Source organism: Pteropus medius, unplaced genomic scaffold (genome assembly GCF_902729225.1).
Source record: "Pteropus medius unplaced genomic scaffold, Ma_sr-lr_union100, whole genome shotgun sequence".
In the NCBI taxonomy this organism is placed as follows: domain Eukaryota; kingdom Metazoa; phylum Chordata; class Mammalia; order Chiroptera; family Pteropodidae; genus Pteropus; species Pteropus medius.
Window position 1 is genome coordinate 1,388,116 of NW_024355109.1, and position 19,113 is coordinate 1,407,228.

At 54.4% G+C, this 19,113-nt stretch overlaps 3 protein-coding genes and 1 pseudogene across 5 annotated transcripts; 3 read left to right on the top strand and 1 right to left on the bottom strand.

The window, feature by feature from the left end:
* The first annotated feature begins 26 nt into the window (after nt 1–26).
* SYT5 (synaptotagmin 5) lies at nt 27–6,268 on the top strand. Its single transcript, XM_039857120.1, has 9 exons — nt 27–137; nt 1,131–1,254; nt 1,790–1,962; nt 3,582–3,701; nt 3,803–3,970; nt 4,320–4,487; nt 4,717–4,831; nt 5,086–5,219; nt 5,698–6,268. Exons 2-9 carry the CDS (start codon nt 1,176–1,178, stop codon nt 5,896–5,898), a joined length of 1,158 nt encoding a protein of 385 aa, XP_039713054.1. The 5' UTR covers nt 27–137; nt 1,131–1,175; the 3' UTR covers nt 5,899–6,268.
* Nucleotides 6,269–8,064: 1,796 nt separating this feature from the next.
* Nucleotides 8,065–14,639, top strand: DNAAF3 (dynein axonemal assembly factor 3). 3 transcript variants are annotated; one of them, XM_039857172.1, is made up of 13 exons: nt 8,065–8,193; nt 8,307–8,395; nt 8,658–8,800; nt 8,916–9,009; nt 10,309–10,466; nt 10,774–10,956; nt 11,097–11,222; nt 11,328–11,450; nt 11,710–11,839; nt 12,645–12,759; nt 12,892–12,966; nt 13,048–13,176; nt 14,513–14,639. In XM_039857172.1, exons 2-13 carry the CDS (start codon nt 8,311–8,313, stop codon nt 14,529–14,531), a joined length of 1,380 nt encoding a protein of 459 aa, XP_039713106.1. In that variant the 5' UTR covers nt 8,065–8,193; nt 8,307–8,310; the 3' UTR covers nt 14,532–14,639. The 3 variants fall into 3 exon arrangements, with proteins under 3 accessions (XP_039713106.1, XP_039713105.1, XP_039713107.1); XM_039857171.1 differs by lacking the exon at nt 14,513–14,639 and having other exon boundaries at nt 13,048–13,805; XM_039857173.1 differs by lacking the exon at nt 14,513–14,639 and having other exon boundaries at nt 12,514–12,759; nt 13,048–13,297.
* On the bottom strand, nt 12,178–12,296 carry LOC120598413 (uncharacterized; annotated as a pseudogene).
* On the top strand, nt 14,535–17,846 carry TNNI3 (troponin I3, cardiac type). Its single transcript, XM_039857186.1, has 8 exons — nt 14,535–14,664; nt 14,961–14,973; nt 15,116–15,202; nt 15,602–15,643; nt 15,945–16,076; nt 16,548–16,637; nt 17,128–17,304; nt 17,698–17,846. The coding sequence occupies exons 1-8, from the start codon at nt 14,654–14,656 to the stop codon at nt 17,779–17,781; spliced, it is 636 nt and encodes a 211-aa protein (XP_039713120.1). The 5' UTR covers nt 14,535–14,653; the 3' UTR covers nt 17,782–17,846.
* The last annotated feature ends 1,267 nt before the right edge of the window (nt 17,847–19,113 follow it).

The following is a 19,113-nucleotide window of genomic DNA, read 5'->3' on the forward strand; positions in this document are numbered from 1 at the left end:
CACACACCGGCCCGGCTCCGCCCAGCTGCGCCCCCGCCCCACCGCACTTCGCGATCAGCACCCAGGACAGCGCCACCCTTCCGCGTCAGTGTTGGCGCCGGCGCCTCAGCGTCTCCCAGGAGGGTCCGGTCCAGCTGGTAAGGAGCTGTTGGGATCCCCTCCCTAAACACCATCCTTCCTCCCATCCCTAGAGGGAAGGGGTGTGTGCGTGTGTGGGAGACCCTGTGTGGAACCAACAGAGGTTGTGGGAGGACTAGACCCTGAAACATTGAGACTGGGATTTATTGAGACAGATGTGGGGACAAAGAGCCAGAGGAGAGGGAGGAGTGAGCAGAGGGAGAAAGTGGGAGACCCCGGGAGACCGAGACCAGATAACAGGCAGAGGGCAAGCAAGACGCGGGGGAGCGGCAAGGGTCCGATGGGGGTACAGACAGAAGTAGGGAGTCAAGAGCTAGGAGTAGGGACCGAGGCGGTCGTGAGAATAGGTGTGAACACAGAGCTCAAGATGCGCGGGAGAGACCAGCAGGCCGAGAAGGATGGGAGCCCAGCAGAGGCAGCAGACAGCCCCTCGCCCCCACATTTCTGGAAAGAGTGGAAGAGGAGGGACGCCCGAGTCAGCTCCCAGATGTGGGCGCCTGGATCGACGGGAAGGTCGCCCCTCCTCACCCTCGCTCATCCAGGGATCCGGGTCTGGGATCCCAGGCACGACAGGGCACAGAGCCAGCCAGCCCCGCGGGGACTTGGCTTCCGTGCGTAAGCTCCGCCCGTTGTCGTGGAAACGGGCTATTGCCAGCGCAACAAGCGTGGCTCCCACCCCACCCAAAGCGGAGCCAGGCGTTGCTCTGGGCAACCCGGGGTGCTGGTTCCCAGGCTCTCCTTCGCCCACTTGCAGAGGGGCAAGAAAAGGGCAAAAGTGAGCGGAGATCCTTGCGGAGGTCCCGGAAGGAGAGGACATCCCTTCAGGACGGGACTAGGTCCGGGAACGCACACACAGCGTGCGCCCTCCGTCGTGGGAGGATGAAACGACATCCCCGGCATGCCACCGTGCGGCCGGTCGCCCAGGGTGCAGATGTGGGTTCTTTGCTGTTGGGAAGACTCAATGGTGGCATGGGGTGGGCGTGGGGCGCTAGGGCGCTGGGCTGCCTCCGCAGAAAGGACCGTAGGACCCCGCCGCCATGTTCCCGGAGCCCCCAACCCCCGGGCCTCCTGCGTCCGACTCGCCTCCAGACTCAAGTCGCATCAGCCAGGGCCCAGGTGAGCCAGACCCGAGGCAGCAGCCAAGGGAAAGCCCGGCCAGGATTCCTGGGCGCGGGATTCGGACGGGCATACTGGGCTGGCGGGCTGGAAAATCTGGGTGGTATCGTGGTGGAATCTAAATGAAATCGAAAATGAACAGATTTGCCACAAAAATGAGAACTAGATCAAGGGGTGTGGAACAGATTGGAATCCTGGCTTGGTGAACTGTAAGGTCCACCTCTCCCCTTTTAAAGATAGAGAAACTGAGGCCCGATGAGGGGTTAAGGATTCTAAGAGCATCAGGACTTGAGCAGAAATTAGAATAGGGGTTGGAAGTACTAGGCAAGAAAAGCCAGATAGTGTCAGCCTGGATTAGGGTGTCAAATCACTTTATAGGTGAGATCAGTTGGAAGAAAAGCACGGGAGTACAACGGAATGGATATGGCTGGAGGGAAAACAAAGCCAGGATTCCAACTTCCACATGTCATCCAGACTGAACTACCCAGCTTGCTTCCTAAGGCCTCAATGTCTGTTGTGTCCATTCCCTCTGCAGTGCCCCCCTGGGCCCTGGCCACAATCGTCCTGGTCTCAGGCCTCCTCATCTTCAGCTGCTGTTTCTGTCTCTACCGGAAGCGTTGTCGGAGGCGGATGAGCAAGAAGAGCCAGGCCCAAGCCCAGGTCCATCTACAGGAAGTGAAGGAGTTGGGCCAGAGTTATATAGACAAGGTCTGGCCTGGCCCAGCCCCTCAGCCCTGCCCCTTTCTTTACCCCTGCTCTCCTCCATAGTCCAGCAACCTCAGTCCCTGCTCCCTTCCCCCCATGCCCACCTTATTTGCCCATCTTTCCTGTGTGTCTAGCCCCAAATTGGATCCTGGGGACCTGGAGATTGACCAGACCTACTCACTGTTCACAAGAACCTTCCAGCTTGGTGGAGAAGTCAGACATGCACGCAGACATTCACAATTCAGGGTTGTACATGGCATGTTAGTGGCAGTACAGGGCATATGGAGGTGCAGAGAAACTACCTGACGGTCTAGAGGGTCCCAGAGGCTTCCTGGAGGAGGTGACACATAGAGTTAACCAAGAATAGAGAGGATATTCTAGCTCAAAGGAAGCATATGTGCAGAGGCTTGGAATCCAGGTTCTGACATGTATTTGGAAAACAAAGAGTCATTTCCACACTGGCTGGGGCGTAGAACACAGATCCACTGTGCTCTAGAGTGAAGTGGCTAGAGAGCCAGCAGTGTCCATGTAATGAGGGTGGCTGGGAGCTGTGGAGAGTTTTGAGCAGGAGAAGACAGGTTCAGATGGGTGTTAGGATGAACACCCTGGAACTCATGTGGGGCACTGACCTGGGGCAAGGAGACCAGGGAGGAGGGCTCATGGCAGCCCTGAGAAGAGAAAGGAACCATGAGCTGGAAGAGGCCATTGGAGTGGAAAGTGAAAAGTTACAGGTTAAAGGACCTGAGTATTAGGTCTCTGAATGCAGAGTGAAATGATGCTCACCTGGAGCCAAGGAGCCCTGGGTTTCCAACCCAGAGAAACCAGCTGTGTGACCTTGGAAAATTCACTGTTCCTCTCTGAGCCTCAAGTTCATGGTTCATAACTAGTATTTCCCCTCCTTCCTTCTCAATAAATAGCTATTATAATTCTTACCCATAAGGGAGGCCCTTTAGGGTTCTGGTATCCAGTCTCCATCCCTACCCTTTAGCCAGTGACAGTCAAAGACCATCTGCATCAGAATCACCTTCGATACTTGTTGACATGTAAATTCTGGACCTTGCGCCAAACCTACTGAGTGAGAATCTCCGAAGTGAAGGCTTTTTACCACACTACTCACGGGAATTCTGATTTACATTGAATTTTGAAAATTGGTGACTTAGGTTAAGAAGCCTTCTGGTTTTCTTGTTCTTATTTAGAATGGAAAATACACAGTAAATATGCCATTTCTCCTCCATATTGTGCTGTGAAAAGATCATTAAGCAACATAGCAATTTGCACAACCGCCCCAATATATCCATCAGCTATGCAATAAAATCTCCTACCTCTATCCTGAAGGCCATGAGACACTATCGTGCTTGTTTTTCTAGTTTAGGCATGGTTACCTGTTACAACGTGTGTTCCTCAACCATAGCAGACATCACTAATCAAACATTGACATACTGTATATGTGTTGCTATGGCTATTCCCTGCCTCTGGCAGACATCACTAGTCAAACACTGACTCTCCTTAGCCTACGAGTGCTCAAGGTGTAGCTGAGGGGATGTATGAGTCTCCCTTGGCTTCTGGGTCTGGAGGATAACAGGAGGGAAGATTCACCAGCCCTTGCCCTACACCTCCCTAAGGTGCAGCCAGAAGTGGAGGAGCTGGAGCCGGCACTGTCCGGGCCTGGGCAGCAGGTGGCAGAGAAGCATGAGCTAGGACGACTGCAGTACTCACTGGATTACGATTTCCAGAGTGGCCAGGTGGGTGTGGACCATGGGGAGGTTTTGGCAGGGGGTGGAGGGGGAATCCCAGGAGGGTCCAGAAAAAAAGTTAAGTCTAGGGGCCCCTCATCACTGTACAGCTGCTGGTAGGCATCCTGCAAGCCAAGGGGTTGGCGGCTTTGGACTTGGGTGGCTCTTCAGACCCCTATGTGCGGGTTTACCTGCTGCCAGACAAGCGGAGGCGGCATGAGACCAAGGTACACCGGCAGACGCTGAACCCACACTTTGAGGAGAACTTTGCCTTCAAGGTAAGCACCTGGCCGCAGTGCCCCACACTTGGAAGCCTGTCCCCAGTCCCTAGAACACTGGGGACCAATCTATTCTGCTCTTTCTGGAGGTAGCCACAGCTCAAGTGGCAGCTACCAGCTCTGGGGACTATTCCACTGGCTCCTGGGTAGTCCCTTTGGGGCACTACAGACCCCTAGGCTGTTCCCTTGGTTCTTGGGTTGTTCCATTTGGGTTCCACGAACTGCCCCCCCAACTGTCCCCTGTGCCCCTCGCTGCCCCACTTGTCTCCTTTGCCCTGATGTGCGGTGCCCCGCTTCCTCTCTGATTGCCTTCTCTCCACCTTGTGCTCTCTGGGCGCACCCCCTCCAGGTTCCCTACGTGGAGCTGGGGGGCAGGGTACTGGTCATGGCAGTGTACGACTTCGACCGCTTCTCCCGCAATGATGCCATTGGGGAAGTGCGGGTCCCCATGAGCTCCGTGGACTTGGGGCGGCCAGTGCTGGCCTGGCGCGAGTTGCAGGCGGCTCCGCGGGAGGAGGTGAGCACACTTGGCCCCGCCCTCGCAACTGGGCCCGACGCCCCCCCACCGTTTCCAGATGTTCTACCTGCTGCAGGGGGGTACCCCCAAGGGCGCTCCTGATAGGTTGCCGCCTCCCCCCTCGGATCGTACCACTGGAGTCTTAGCTCTGGACCATTCCACTCCAGGACAAGGGGGAGCGATGTGCAGTGGGTACTCTAGAGATGGGTTCCTCTCTGTCTTTTATCAGGATAAGCTGGGAGACATCTGCTTCTCCCTCCGCTATGTTCCCACTGCCGGGAAGCTCACGGTCATCGTCCTGGAGGCTAAAAACCTGAAGAAGATGGACGTTGGAGGGCTTTCAGGTGTGTGGGCAAGGAGGGGGCAGGGGAGTGCTCTGGCTGAGGTTGACAGTTTCTCCGCTGGAGGGTCCCTAGGGGAGAGGAGAGGGAAGTTCAGGCTACAATGAGAGGATGTAGATTCAATTCGGGCACAGACAGAAGAGACCTGAGGGGTGCATGGGGTATCTATTCCAAAGAAGAGTCTCATGCCATCCCCTGTATCTGACACCCTTGGACTCAGCAGCGGAGGGACTGAGACTCGTGCTTCCTCTCTCCAGATCCATATGTCAAGGTCCACCTGCTGCAGGGTGGCAAAAAGGTGCGGAAGAAGAAAACGACCATCAAGAAGAACACCCTGAACCCCTATTACAACGAGGCCTTCAGCTTCGAGGTGCCCTGTGACCAAGTCCAGGTGAGTTCAGATCAGGTCCAGGTCCAGATATTCCCTCCTCTTGAGCCCCAGGCCCCTAGAAACCCCCATTGCTAGGGGAAAGAGACTCCTTAGCTATCCCATGAAGCCAGGGCCTGGGTTCTGAGCTTGTGTTTTCATTTTCACTCTATGAGAACCAGGTGGCCCCAAGTGGGACCTAGATGCCGCCCCCCCCATCCCCCACCCCCCGCCAGGAGCCATGGCTACTTAAAAAAAAGAGACTTCCCTACAGCCCTTTAGGGGCAGGCCCCTCCAGCCACCTAAGAGTCCTGGAGGTTGGCCCCACTTAGGAGGCTGCTTCCTAAGAAGGCCCCTAACCATCCTTTGCAAACGGGGTCCTGAGGGTTTCTTGCCTGTGGAATCTGATCCTGCAGAAAGAAATATTTCAGAGCATCCCCAGCCCCTTCCGGTGCCTCCACCCCCAACTCCCCTTATTCCTCTTCCTCCCCTGCCCACCCAGAATGTCCAGGTGGAGCTGACCGTGTTGGACTACGATAAGCTGGGAAAGAATGAGGCCATTGGGAGGGTTGCTGTAGGGGCAGCGGCTGGTGGGGCTGGCCTGCGGCACTGGGCAGATATGCTGGCCAACCCCCGACGGCCCATTGCCCAGTGGCACTCATTGCGGCCCCCTGACCGGGTGAGGCCACTGCCTGCGCCTTGACCCCACCTTCAAGCCCCTGACCCCAGACTCCTGGCCAAAGCCACGCTCAGGCCTACCTTTAAGCCTCCTCTGACTGCTAGCTCCCACCCCCCCAGTCATCTGACCTGTTCCTGCCTTCTCACCCCCATTATGCCAATCATGATAACTTGCCAACTCTCCCACAGCACATACCTAGCAACCCCAGGGACTTCTGTGGGGAGGGGAGCAGTTTGGTTCTCCACCTACCCACCCACCCACCTATGGTCCGACCCTCTGCTTTGACGATAGTGATCCCATCCTGCTGTCTCCTTCACTCTACACAGGACCTCCCACTCCTGTCCCAACCTAATTCCTGAACTCCCCCTGGGGCCAAATAAATACTCAGCAACTTTGGTGGCCTGTGTGGGTGCTTATTGTTGGGGATGGGGAGGGGTGGGGGCAGGGGCCCAAGAGGGAGCCTCACCTCCAGGAGTGGGATCACATGCGTGGGATTAGGGCTGCCTATCCTGGCAACACACTGAGGGAAACTCACCCATGCACACACCCATCCAGCCTCTCACCCACTTGCTCATCTATTCATTCCTTCATTTATTCATTCACTTGCCCCTCTGAGTGCTGTGAGGAGTCAATGAAAATTCACTTACTCATTTGTGAGTTTATCATGACTTTTCCAAGGTTGTGTAGCTGGGCGAGGGGAAGAGGCAGAGAGCCAAGGGTCTTTGGGTACTGCTTTCTGTGCTGGATGCTAGAACTGATCTGGAGATGTGTCTCACTCAAGTCCCTGCTCTTGTGGAATTCAGGTTGTCACCTGGCCAAGACCTCTCAGCAGCAAGTGACAGGGCAAGATGTAAACTCAGGCATGTCTGACACCAAAAGCCACGTTATCAAGAATCTTGCTGTCTGGTTGCCCCAATATGAAGTATTGGGAATCACAGAGTAGACAGCTGTGGCCATTTGGCTGGGGAGGTAGGAGCAGAACTCAGAGGATGATTCCCAGCTGGGGATTGGAAGGATGAACTGATTTTTTTAGAGGGAGAATGGGGAGGATGTTAGCAGGAACAATGTAGAAAATACACACCTGCAGACAAGAGAGGACTTGCTTGCTTCTCGTGTGTGCTGTTATGAAGTTTCTGAAACCCTGGTGTGTGGTTTGCCCATTTATGTGGTGCAAATACTCTCACTTTGGTTGATTTCAAGCCAGGAATGTGAAATCACTGAATATGGAGTTGGGAAGAGATGTCTACTAGTGCACCAACATTAAATATTTCTCAGGGTCAGGATGAGGGTCCCCAAATTTAAGGCAAAGCCAAGGCCCCCTCCTGCCACCCCTTCCCCTCGCCAAAAAGGAAACATTCATTAATCAAGATAAATAGTATTTTAGTGCAATGTTTTTAAAAATAAAAATACAGAAAAAAAAACCCACAATGAACAAAATGTGAACATTTTAAAGACAGGATCTGACCCTACGCTTGGACCACTGTGCCTCATCCTAATCCTGGCCCTAGTTCTAATAAAACTTCATGTGTAGACAGTCTGTGGTTGCAATTTACCAATTTGATGTTTTTAAAAAAACCATTGCATTAAAATAGTATTTTCTTCATATAGATACAATAGATGTAAATAACCATAAGACCATCAAAAATAGTAAAATATAGTAAAATAAGAAGTATGAGTTTCAAGTATGTATTATCTTTATTTTAATGCAATGTATTTAATTGGAACTTAATTTTCAGTAGTTAATTTAGTAAGAAAATTCATTTTTAGTAATGACTGAGTATAATAGCCAGGTCACAAAATTCCTGATAATTTAACAACCAGGGGCCAGTGCTGGTGGGCCCCAGGGTTTCCCTGCGTTTCCCACCTGGTGAGAAGTCCTGTGTGGTAGCGTCAGAGTATGAGAGATAAAGGGACACAGAGATCTATTGTTTAAGGTCTAGGCCATCTCACTTAATTTGGATTAATCAAAATTCTTTTCAGTTCTAGTTTTGAATCAGCCCAGACCTTCCTCATCCCAGAAATTTGGACTTCCCCCGACTCCTCCCCAATCTCTAACGACCCCGCCCCTTCTCGTCCAGCGCCGTCGTCATGACAACCGCGTCCACGCGTCTGACTCTGACACGTTCCCAATTGGCCAAAAGTTCGAAGCAGGCGGGTCCCTCTTGCTCTCGTTGGTTAGTTTATCATGGGCAAATTCTCACTGGCTGGTTCATCGAAGAGGGCGGGAGCTATAAGCCGTAGTTGTGGAGGGGCGCGGAATCGCAGCGCAGCACCTCGCAAGGAGAAGGGGTCCGCCACAGGATATCTGGAAGGATAGAGGTGAGGAGGGTGTCACCTGGAGGAAAGAGGCGAGAAATCCGGGACGGTGAGAGGGGAATGGGTGGTAGACACAGAGACGATGTTCGCGGATTCCTTGGATGTCTGTCCCGCAGGGCGATGACCACACCAGCAGGCTCTGGCACGGGCTTCGGCTCCGTGTCCTGGTGGGGCCTGTCCCCAGCGTTGGACCTGCAGGCCGAGAGTGAGTCCCCCAGTCCAGGACCTCATCTGTCACACAGGCTGCCTTAACGTTCTCTGAGGCTCCAACGGCAGGGGGCGTCCCCGGGTGAAACTTCCCAGGTGGTCTCTCTGCAGACTACGAGTCCCAGAATGCTTAGAGGCACAGTTCCCTTCCAAACCTAGGCCAGAGTTGTAAATCCTGCTGGGAGTCGTAGTTCATCGTGTTGGGGCGGCTGCCGGGGGCGCTCTCCAGGCTAATCCCGAGCCCGCTGTCGCCTTGCCAGGTCCTCTTGTGGACCCAGACTCGCAGGCCGATACAGAGCACGGAACCCCACAGCTAGATGTGCTGCTGCTGGGCTCCGTGGATGGGCGGCACCTGCTGCGGACCCTGGCCCGCGCGGCACTCTGGCCTCGCAGAAGGTTCCAAGTGAGCTAGGATTCTGGGTCCTGTGGAAAGAGGGGGCTGAGGTCTCTCACGCCTGGGTTCCCCAGGAGCCAGAGACACAGATCTCAGAATCATTCTACCCTGTCCATCCTTCCAGTTCTACGTGCTGGAGAATAATCTGGAAGCTGTGGCCCGACACATGCTGGTCTTCAGCCTAGTCCTGGAGAACCCTGCGAAGATGGGGCTGCAAGGTCAGTTGCAAGGACCTGGGCATTTTGACCCCCAGTCCCTCTCCCCTCCCTGCAGGAATTCTGGCATTTCGATGATACAGTTAAACATTTTAGACATTGTTCCCCATTTCATCACTTGCTCACTCGTTTGAGAGAATTTTGGGGAAAAAAATCCACAATAAACTTTCAGGTGTTCAAAACCTCCTACAGTGAGGTAAGTCCAGATGAGATTAGGAAACTTCCTGAGAGCTAATGAGTCCCCAGATGTGGAGAGAGTTTGGCTGAGTGGAGCTCAGTCCTTCCCAGGCCTCTTTCAGTGAGAGGTGTGAATCACAGGGTGTCAGCCTGGAGGAGGCAGCCTTGGAAGTGAGACTAAAAGAAGGAGAGAGAGGAGAGTTTGGGCAGGAAGGCAGAAAGTGATTATTTCTCAGTAACAACAACTTCAGCTCAGTAACTAGAGCAAAGTCTGGACTCAGGCTCTGTTCAAATTCTGGTTCTGCTTGCTGTGTGACCTTGGGCTAGCGTCAGCCCCTTTCTGGACCTCAGTTTCTACATTTATAAGATAGGAAATCTAAAAGCTTTTGCCCCACAGTGTACTTTTGAGGATTCAATGAAAACAAACAAACAAACAAACAAACAAACCATATAGCTCCTGGCTATACAGATAGAGTCAGTGCATCTTAGTGATTATTGTTGCGATTATGAATGGTAGCTGTCAGCAGTAGCCCGGGATCTTCGTAATACACTGCACACACTTCACAGTGTACTGTGTATAAAGTTCTTAAACAACTAGAACTAAACTAATCTTATCTACACCTAACCAAAGGTATAGAGGTCTCTTGATAAGGTTCTTAAATAATCAAAATGAAACCATTTATATATGGATATATAAATTTACTGACATAAATATATGTATATACAACTAAAAGTATATAGTTATCTCAGATTCTTAATTACAATGAAACAACTTATATTGTAAAATTTTAACATACATATTATCTCCATCTCCCTCTGTAACCTTTATTTTTTAAGGCAAGGAAAACAAACATGAAATACAGGTTTGGGGTTATCTAGGGAGGGGGAACAGATAAGGAGATCTAGAGGTGTAAGTCATTCTTCACATTCTAGCTGTTGGGGTGGGTGGGAAGTTTGCCAGGGTCTGTTGTACTCATCATATGACTAGGAAATAAGATTCTATAAGGATGGTCTGCGTCATACAGAAGGTGCTGTTCTATAAAGCTAATTATAGCTTTAAGACACGGGTCTTATTTCTGGACTCACACCATCCTCCCCGCACCACTTTTCTCCGTCCTCCCGCAGAGAAAAGCGAGACCTTCCTGGAAGTGTGGGGGAACACGCTACTGCGCCCCCCGGTGGCCGCCTTCGTGCGTGCTCAGGCTGACCGCCTGGCACACTTGGTCCCAGAGCCTGACCGCATGGCGGAGCAGCTGCCCTGGCTCCGCCTGGGCACCCTGAAGGTGCCGCTGCCTGGCCTCGTCCGTCACCGCCTGGGATCCGGGTGGCCACGAAAAGAATGGAGATGGGCGGCCCCAAAGGATTTGCGGTGATGGAGCGGGATGGGGGCTCGGGAGTTCGACCCGTAGCTCCGCGGCTTGTGCTGTGGAATTTGGTCTAGGGGGTGGCTTCTACTTTCTGAGCCTCATTTTTTTCATTTGAGAAACGGGAGAATCGTGCCCTGGGGTGGAAAGGAAGGTCAAACAGGAGAGGCCGCTCTCCCTGCAGCCTCTCTCCTTCGCTCTTTCCCCACGCGTGCCGGCCGTGCAGTTCCGAGAGCGGGATGCCCTGGAGGCCGTGTTCCGCTTCTGGGCTGGCGGGGAGAAGGGGCCCGAGTCCTTCCCCATTCGCTGTCTCTGGGACACGAGGCTGCGCCACTACCTGGGTTCCCGCTACGACGCCCGGCGCGGTGTCAGCGACTGGGACCTACACATGAAGTTGCATGACCGCGGGGTGAGGGGTCTGGGGTCCCCAAGTCCTGGGTGTGAAAGAGGAGGGACCCGAAGCCCGGACTCCTGGGTCTTTGGGAGGAGAGCCTGGGGCCCACACACCGGATTCGCTGAGGCCCCTCTTCTTCCCTCCCCTTTCCTCAGGCCCGAGTCATCCACATCCACGAGTTCCGGCGCTGGAGGGACACAGGCATTGCCTTTGAACTCAGAGACTCCAGTGCCTACCATGTGCCCAATCGGACCCTGGCGTCGGGTCATCTCATGAGCCACGTGCGTGCCCACTCCCTGCCCTGGCCCGCTCCTTCTTTTGGAGGACCTAGGAGCCGAAATCCCCAACATCGACCTCACCCACCTTCTTTCTCCCTAATTTCCCAGCGCGGGGAGCGTGTGGCAGTGCGAGGGTACTGGGGAGACATCGCTACGGGGCCCTTCGTGGCCTTTGGAATCGAAGCTGACGACGAGAGCCTCCTGCGGACTAGCAACGGGAAGCCGATCAAGGTGTGCAGCACTAGGTGCTGGTGCCGGGGAGGTGTTTGCGAGCCCCACCCCTTGCATCCAGGCCCCGCCCACAAAGCTCTGGGCTCCGCCTCCTTGGGCTACATCTCCTTCCCTCTTTGCTTACTAAAACAGCCCGGAGAACCCAAGCTCGTCCTGCAGATGCTAACTCTGGGGGTGGAGTGGTCGGAGGGTGGCATACTGTAAGCCCTGCCCTCGCTGTCCTATCTGAGCTTCTGGCCACGCCTATTCTCCCCCACAGACAGCCGGCGAGATCACACAGCACAATGTGACAGAGCTGTTCAGAGCGATGGCGGCCTGGGAGTGTGGGAAAGTTGCGCAGCAAGACCCCGTGGAGGTGCTGGGCCAAGCGGATGGAACCCAGGAGCCTGGTAATCGGTGGACTCAGCTCTTCCCCTGAGATGGGAGGCGGCTCAGATGATAAAGTGGATACATCATCCTTCCCGAGCGAGTGGGACCCGGGCCCCCTTTTGGAGCTTCAGGCTCCAGGGCTTTCAAGGGCTAGCGTGGACAGATATGGTTCCCAATGCTTGGACAAGCGAGTGCCCCTTTCTGACAGTCCATCCCTTTTCTTTTCTTTTTTTTAGGCAAGGCAACCCTTGGTTGACCTCACAGATTGCAAGGACCTTGTCAGCTTAACAATCTTTTATTTATTTATTTATTTATTTATTTATTTATTTATTTATTTATTTATTTATTTAATTTCTTATGCCTACAGCACTTGGTCTTCCTAGGTGATCTCCCATCCAAGTACTAACCAGGCCCTACCCTGCTTAGCATCCAAGATTAGAAGGGATAGGGCTTGTTCAGGGTAGCATGGCTGTAGACCGTTTTCTCCTCTTTGTATTTCTCTCCCTTTTCTAAATCCTGACACCATTTTTAGCATTCTGAATTCCAGTAGTAGATTCTACGCCTTCCTATAGAAGTTTAAGGGGCTGAGAATATTGTAAGGAGGCGCTGGTCTCTCCCAGCTCACCTTTGGAGAGAACCCCCCCCCCAATCTGGTCATGCTCCTTCTAACCATTCCCCAACCTGGCCCTCCCAGTTGCCTGGACACCCTATGTGACCGGAGTCAACATTCCAAAATTTCCCACGAATCCACCCAAGAGAAAGGATGAAAAAGATATTCAAGACATCCAAGCTTTGTGTGTCTGCCTAACTGCCAGTCTTCTCCAGCAGCCCCCAGCCCGGAATCCTTCACTGTCCACTTCCTGCCCCTCGGCTCTGCTCAGACCCTCCACCACAAGAGCTGCTACAAGGGACGGTTCCATCTTCTCTACATGGCCTGTGGGTAAGAGGGCCTGGGGTTGTCCAGGCTTCCATCTCCCAGCCCCTCCTCCTTCAGACCCAGAGTCCAGGCCCCAGGCCCTCCTCCCTCAAGACCTGAAAGTCTGGCCTCAGCCCTCTCCGTTTCTCTACACAGGATGGTCCATCTTCTCAGCCCTGAGCTCGGGGCCTGTGTAGCCCCTGGAGGACGCTTGATTGTGGAATTAGCCCGGTGAGCCAGCAGTGTGAAGGGCAGGGAACCAGGCTGGGGCCCGAAAGCCAGGTCCCTTAACACACTGCCTCTGGATTTCAGGTACCTGGTGGACCTGCGGCATGAGCAGCTTCAGGGGTTTACCACCCGGGTTGCGGAGCTAGCTCAGGCAGCTGGATTTGCCCCAGAGCCCGGGGCCAGGCCCTCAGAGACCTTCGCGCGCTTCTACAGGTCAGAAGACTCTGCTACTGACTGCATTAACCCAGCAGTGGAGTCCAGGCCTTCAGCCCCTGAAGTCCTGGCTCCACACCCTGAAGTGCTGGATCAGCCCCCTGAAGTCCTGGACCCATCCCCTGAGGCAATGAACCCGCCCTCTGAGGACCTGATGCAGTCCCTCCAAGGCTGAACCCCACCCTCTGAACCTCTCCAATTGCCCTCAGAGTCTTGAGGTTAACTCTCTGAGGCTTTAGCTCCAACCCAAAACCAAGAGAGCCTGACTAGATCCCCAGAAACCAAGTCCCCATCTCTAACTTCTAAAGTCAGGTCCTGGAATTAGAGCTTGCCTCCAGAACACTCAGTTATACCTTTATAGGTTTCACTCCACCCCAGAGGTTGCTGGAATTTCAGATTCTATTCCTGGGATTCTATGTTCTATTCCTAGAATTTAAGATTGTTCTCTCAGAGTTCTACACTCCACCCCCAGAGACTCTAAACACAGCCTAGAGATTGGGCCTTGGGTCTCCGACCATCTACGTTGTCCCCAGGTGTCCCATTCCTAACTGGGGATTGGGATGTCTCCTCTCCTGGAGCTGATCTTTACCCACGTGGTCCAAGTAAAGAGAGCCTGGTCTTCTTCTCCATGTGTCTGTGTGTCTTTCCTGTCCTCTGTCTCCAGGGCTGGGGCAGGGGAGGGGCCAGAAGTGGTCAAGAGAAGAGAGCCAAGATCCAATTTCTGGGTTTCCAAGTGGACTCGGAGTGGATTTCCTGGTGCTGTCGCCTGAGTCCCTGGGCATCCCACACCTCAAATCAACAAAATGTGTCTATTGCCATGCCACCCTGAACAAGCCCGATCCAGTCTGATCTCAGGAAGCTAAGCAGGGTCAGGCCTGGATAGTACTTGGATAAGAGACCACCTAGGAAGACCAGGTGCTATAGGTGTAAAAAAAAATAAATAAATAAGGGATCGTAAGCTGACAAGGTCCTTGCAATCTGTGAGGTCAACCAAGGGTTGCCTCGCCTAAAAAAATAAAATTTTATTGAGTAGTTAGCAGGTTTGGGGCACTGAGGCTGACCATAAGATGAATAAGAAAGACAAAGCTCCAGTTCCCCCAGACTGCAGTTTAATGCAGGGTTGGGGCCTGGACTCCTGAGTCTGAGGGAGGACCACCTAAAGGTCTGGACTCCTGGGTCAGAGCGAAGGGACCAGATTCCTAGGCTGCCAATGTGGATGGTTGATCCAGCTGGAGCACGGCCCACTCCACCCCTCACGCGCCCCGTTATCTCTCATCCTGGGCAGGGAAAGGAGGGGGCAGCAGTATATTTAGTCTCTGCCCTTGCCCTTTATCAGTGTCCTCGGCAAGGCTTGAGCAGCCTGGACGAGACCGAAGTCCCAGGGGTCTTCAAGGTCATCCCGGACACTCCCTCACTGACCCTCCAAGAGCCTCTTGCCCCTTCTCTGCCTCCTGTAACTCCTGGCAGGAGTATCAGCATGGCGGACGAGTGAGTGAAGCTAGTAACTTGGTCTCCTGAGGCCTGAGGCAGTGGGAGGTGGGGCGATTTTCTAGGTTCCTGGTAGAGGTGAGAGCTGCGAGGCGGCACCCATGGTCTGAGAAGGGAGATGGGAACAGGACTTCTGAGAAACGGAATGGGCTTTAAGTTTGGGAATCAGACTCCTAGGACCCGAGACGCGGGACCTAGATCTCCTGGTCAGAGGAGGATCTGGGGTCCCTTAGGAGACGGACTGGACAGGACACAGGCACAGCATTAATCCTCTTTCCTGGTTTCTCTCCCTCCAGGAGCAGCGATGCGGTGAGAGCGCGCGTGGGCCGGCCCCTCCGGGCCGGGGAGGGCGCTGTAGGGAGGGCTCTGAGGCGGGAGGCTGGAGCCCTAGGAGAAGCCTGGAGAGGGGCTGAGGGTCCAGGTGGTAACGCGGCTTCATTCCCCAACCCAGGCCGGGGACCCGCGCCCCGCGTCTGCTCCGGTCCGCCGCCGCTCCTCTGTCAACTACCGCGCCTACGCCACGGAACCTCACGCCAAGGTGAGGGCGGGGCCGGAGTGGGGGGGGGCCTCGTAGGGGTCCAAATTCCTGCTCTGGTGGGGGTGGGACAGGGTCCTCAATGGAAGTGGGACTACCGTCATGGGCAGAGCCCTAGGGGATGAGGGGCATCAGGGGCGGAGTTCTGCACGAGGCAGGGCAAGGATTGGTCAGAGATGCCTATGGGCAGAATCCTGTTGCCCGTGAGAACTGCTATTGCTAAGGGGATAGTGAGTCCAGATGGTGGATGGTGCTGGGTAGCGTAGCCTCGGTATACCAGGGGCTCGAGTTGAAGGCGGGCCCAAATCTGGACCTGACTTGAGGGGGCGGGTTCTGAAGCCCTTCCCACCGCCCACCTTCGGATCGCCCCTGATCTTTCCTCTCTCCATTTCACCCCGGCAGAAAAAGTCTAAGATCTCCGCCTCGAGAAAACTGCAGCTGAAGGTGTGGACCGGCCTGGAGAAGGGGCCTAGGTGTTCTGAGGGGCGGAGCTTGAAACTCAGAGCGGGGCTTCGGATCGTCCTGGGTGGGCAAGGCTTAGAGTGGTGTGTGTTGGGGCGTGGCTTTGCAGCGAGGAGGCCCCGCTATGGTAGGAATGATGGACGTTGAGGGGGCGAGTCTCTGGAAGACTGAAGACTTGGTCTGGGATTAGAGGGAGCGCCGGGCTGAGGTGGCCTCCTTGCGCGGTCTGCACCATGCTCACCCATCCATTGGGTGGGCTGCTGTCCTGGCGTCCTATCCGCAGACCCTGATGCTGCAGATAGCGAAGCAGGAGCTGGAGCGGGAGGCGGAAGAGCGGCGTGGAGAGAAGGGTCGCGCTCTGAGCACGCGGTGCCAGCCTCTGGAGTTGGCTGGGCTGAGCTTCGAGGAGCTGCAGGTACCGACTCCAATCAGGGACTCCCATCCAGCCTGGGGTCCGAGGCTCCCAGCATCCCGTCCTGCATCCTTGGGGCTCCGATACAGTCAATACCCATCCTCTTCTGCTAGGGACCTTGGAATCCAACCTCCCAATTCTTACCCTCATGAGTTCAGAAATATGGCCTGTAGCTGCCTACAGTCTCAAAACCCAGAGGTCGGTTCCATCAGCTCTAATTCTGTCATAGTCTCAGGACTCCTGGCTCTGGAGTTCTGTTTTGTTCGCAGTTCCCCAGAGTCCTGCTTCAATCTGTTCCTTCAGTACCAGAGGCCCAGGTCCCCAGTTCTCTTCTCCCTCAGACCCAGGAGTCCAGGTCCCCAGCTTCTCTTCCCTTAGACCTAGGAGTCCAGGCCCTGAACCTATCCTCCCTCAGACCCTGGAGTCCAGGCCCCCAGACTTAACCCAACAACACATCCCACTTTCCTCTATCAGGACTTGTGCCGACAGCTCCACGCCCGTGTGGACAAGGTGGATGAGGAGAGATATGATGTGGAGGCAAAAGTCACCAAGAACATCACAGAGGTGGGAGGCAGTCTGGTCCCTTCAGGGTAGGGTGCAATGCCTGGGGCTGTTGTCTCAGCCTGACTCATTACAGCTACTTGTGGTTGAGGACACTAGGAGACCCAGGACAACTCCGTGAGTGGCAAGGAGGGGGCAGAAGGATGACTACACTATGGCCAGGCAGAGGGGGCAGCACATGCAAAAGCCAGGGATTGGGACAGCAGAAAATATGTTTGTGAAGATATGTGGCTGGAGCATTGAGTGTTGGTAAATGAGCTCAGGCATAGATAGGGAACCGTGAGACATAGGTAGCTGGATGGGGACGTGCTGGTGGTTTTCAGAGGGATGAGGCTGGGGCAGATTGGACAGGATGTCTAGTTCCGGGATGAGGAACTTACATTTTGTTCTGAAGGTGGTGGGAGCCTGAGCTAGGGAGACCCTGGATGAGGCCTGGAGGGTGGAAGGAGAAGTGGAGGGAGGGGTCTCTACCTCCCCTTATGGCTGCCCACAGATCGCAGATCTGACCCAGAAAATCTTTGATCTTCGGGGCAAGTTCAAGCGGCCCACCCTGCGGAGGGTGCGGATCTCTGCGGATGCCATGATGCAGGCGCTGCTGGGAACCAGGGCTAAGGAGTCCTTAGACCTGCGGGCCCACCTCAAGCAGGTGAAGAAGGAGGACACGGAGAAGGTGAGTGTCACTAGGGACAGGAAAGGGGATGCTTAGAGGAGAGGGTGTAGGGGCAACAATCCCATTATGAGGGCAGATAGAGCTTGGAGTTGTGGGGAGCAGTATCTGGTAAGTGGTCCTCAACAGGAAGTATAGGAGGGGCCCAGGAAATGCAAGAGGGAGACAGGGAGTGCAGGAGGGAGACAGGAAATGTATGTGGGAGACAGGAAGTGCAGGAGTAGGGAGATAAGAAGTTTATGGGGCAAACTTGATGAGAGGACAAGAAGTATTCCAGATCCAGATCCTTGGGTAGGTGTCCAGAACACAGCATCCTGCAGGTTGGAGGGCAGGCGGGGGATATTTGAGAGGCCATAGACCAGGAAGACACCTTGACCTCTGACTCTATCTCCCCAGGAAAACCGGGAGGTGGGAGACTGGCGCAAGAACATCGACGCACTGAGTGGAATGGAGGGCCGCAAGAAAAAGTTTGAGGGCTGAGCTTCCTGCCCCTGCCCTGGCCCTGGGGATGGCCCTGAGGAATAAAGCTTCTCTCTGAGCTGGGAGTGGCTGTGTGTGTCTACTGGGGTAGGGGAGGCTCCCGGAAGCCATGCTCCACATCAAGAACAGAGCTGGGTCTCCAATACGGGACATTCTGAACTTCTCTGCACCTCATGAGGGACACAGATAGGGAGAGGAAGGCTCAAAGAGACACACAGAGACTAAAGGAGAGAAAAAAAGATGGATTCATGGGAAGAAGGGCAAAGAAAGGGAAAACAGAGAGAGAAATACATACAGTGAGACACAAAGACAACGGAGCCCTGGAAGAGACAGTAATGAAGACCCATGAAGGCAGAACTGTAGAGACATAAAGAGAGACACCAGAAAGAGCAAGAAAGGCAGAGACATGGACACAGACCCAGAGAGACAGAAACGGGGTCGTAGACATTCATGGAGAGACCTGGAGACACAGACACAGAGAGGCAGATACTAGGGACACTCACAGAAATGCAGAGACAAAAATGTGCGGAGAGGGAGAGAGTCAAAGTGAAGAACACTGAGAGACAGAGATGCAGAGAGCCCAAGAAAGAGACCCAGAGAGAACCCTCCGAAAAATGCATAGAAACAGAAATAGAAATTGGCAGACGGTAAGAGACAGAGACAGTGAGACAGAGACACCAAGAGGCTCAGAGGGGTGAGGAGTCCTGTTCTCCAGGGCCGGCTCCCTTAGAGGTCAGTGTCATGGCTTGGCAGGGAAGGAGGAAGAGGAATACCAAAAAAGGTCCCTGTCAGATGGAGGTGGGGGTGGTGAGGTCGTGCAGGCCTGACGCCCCACCCTCTCTCCTCCTCTGGTGCACACCTGCTTCCCTGCTTTAGCGCCTGTTGTCACCAGGGTGGAATCCTGGTGGCAGACAAAGGAGTGGGGGTGGGGGTAGGGAGGGGGAGACAGAAAGATGGACAGAGACAGACGCAGAGACACTCAGATGAAGAGTCAGAGAGAAAGGAGAGACAGAGACAGAAACAGGGTATGAGAGATGGACATCCAGAAAGACACAGAAAAGGGGACCAGAGCCTTGGAAAGAGAAAAAAACAACCCAAGGATTGCTGTGTGCTGAGCTCAGGGGGTCAAAGCACTGAGTGCTGTGTGCTGTAGGTTGGGGACCATGGAGTGCTTAGAGCCATCCAGGGTCCATGGGAGGTGCTGAGGGGGTGGAGGAGGGGTCTCAGAGCAGCCAGGAGGCGCCTGGATCCTGAACCTGGAGCCAGAGTGGGGGCAAGGGAGCCTCTGCGCCTGGCTAGTATTTGGGGAAAGGAATTCTCTCCCCCTCCCGC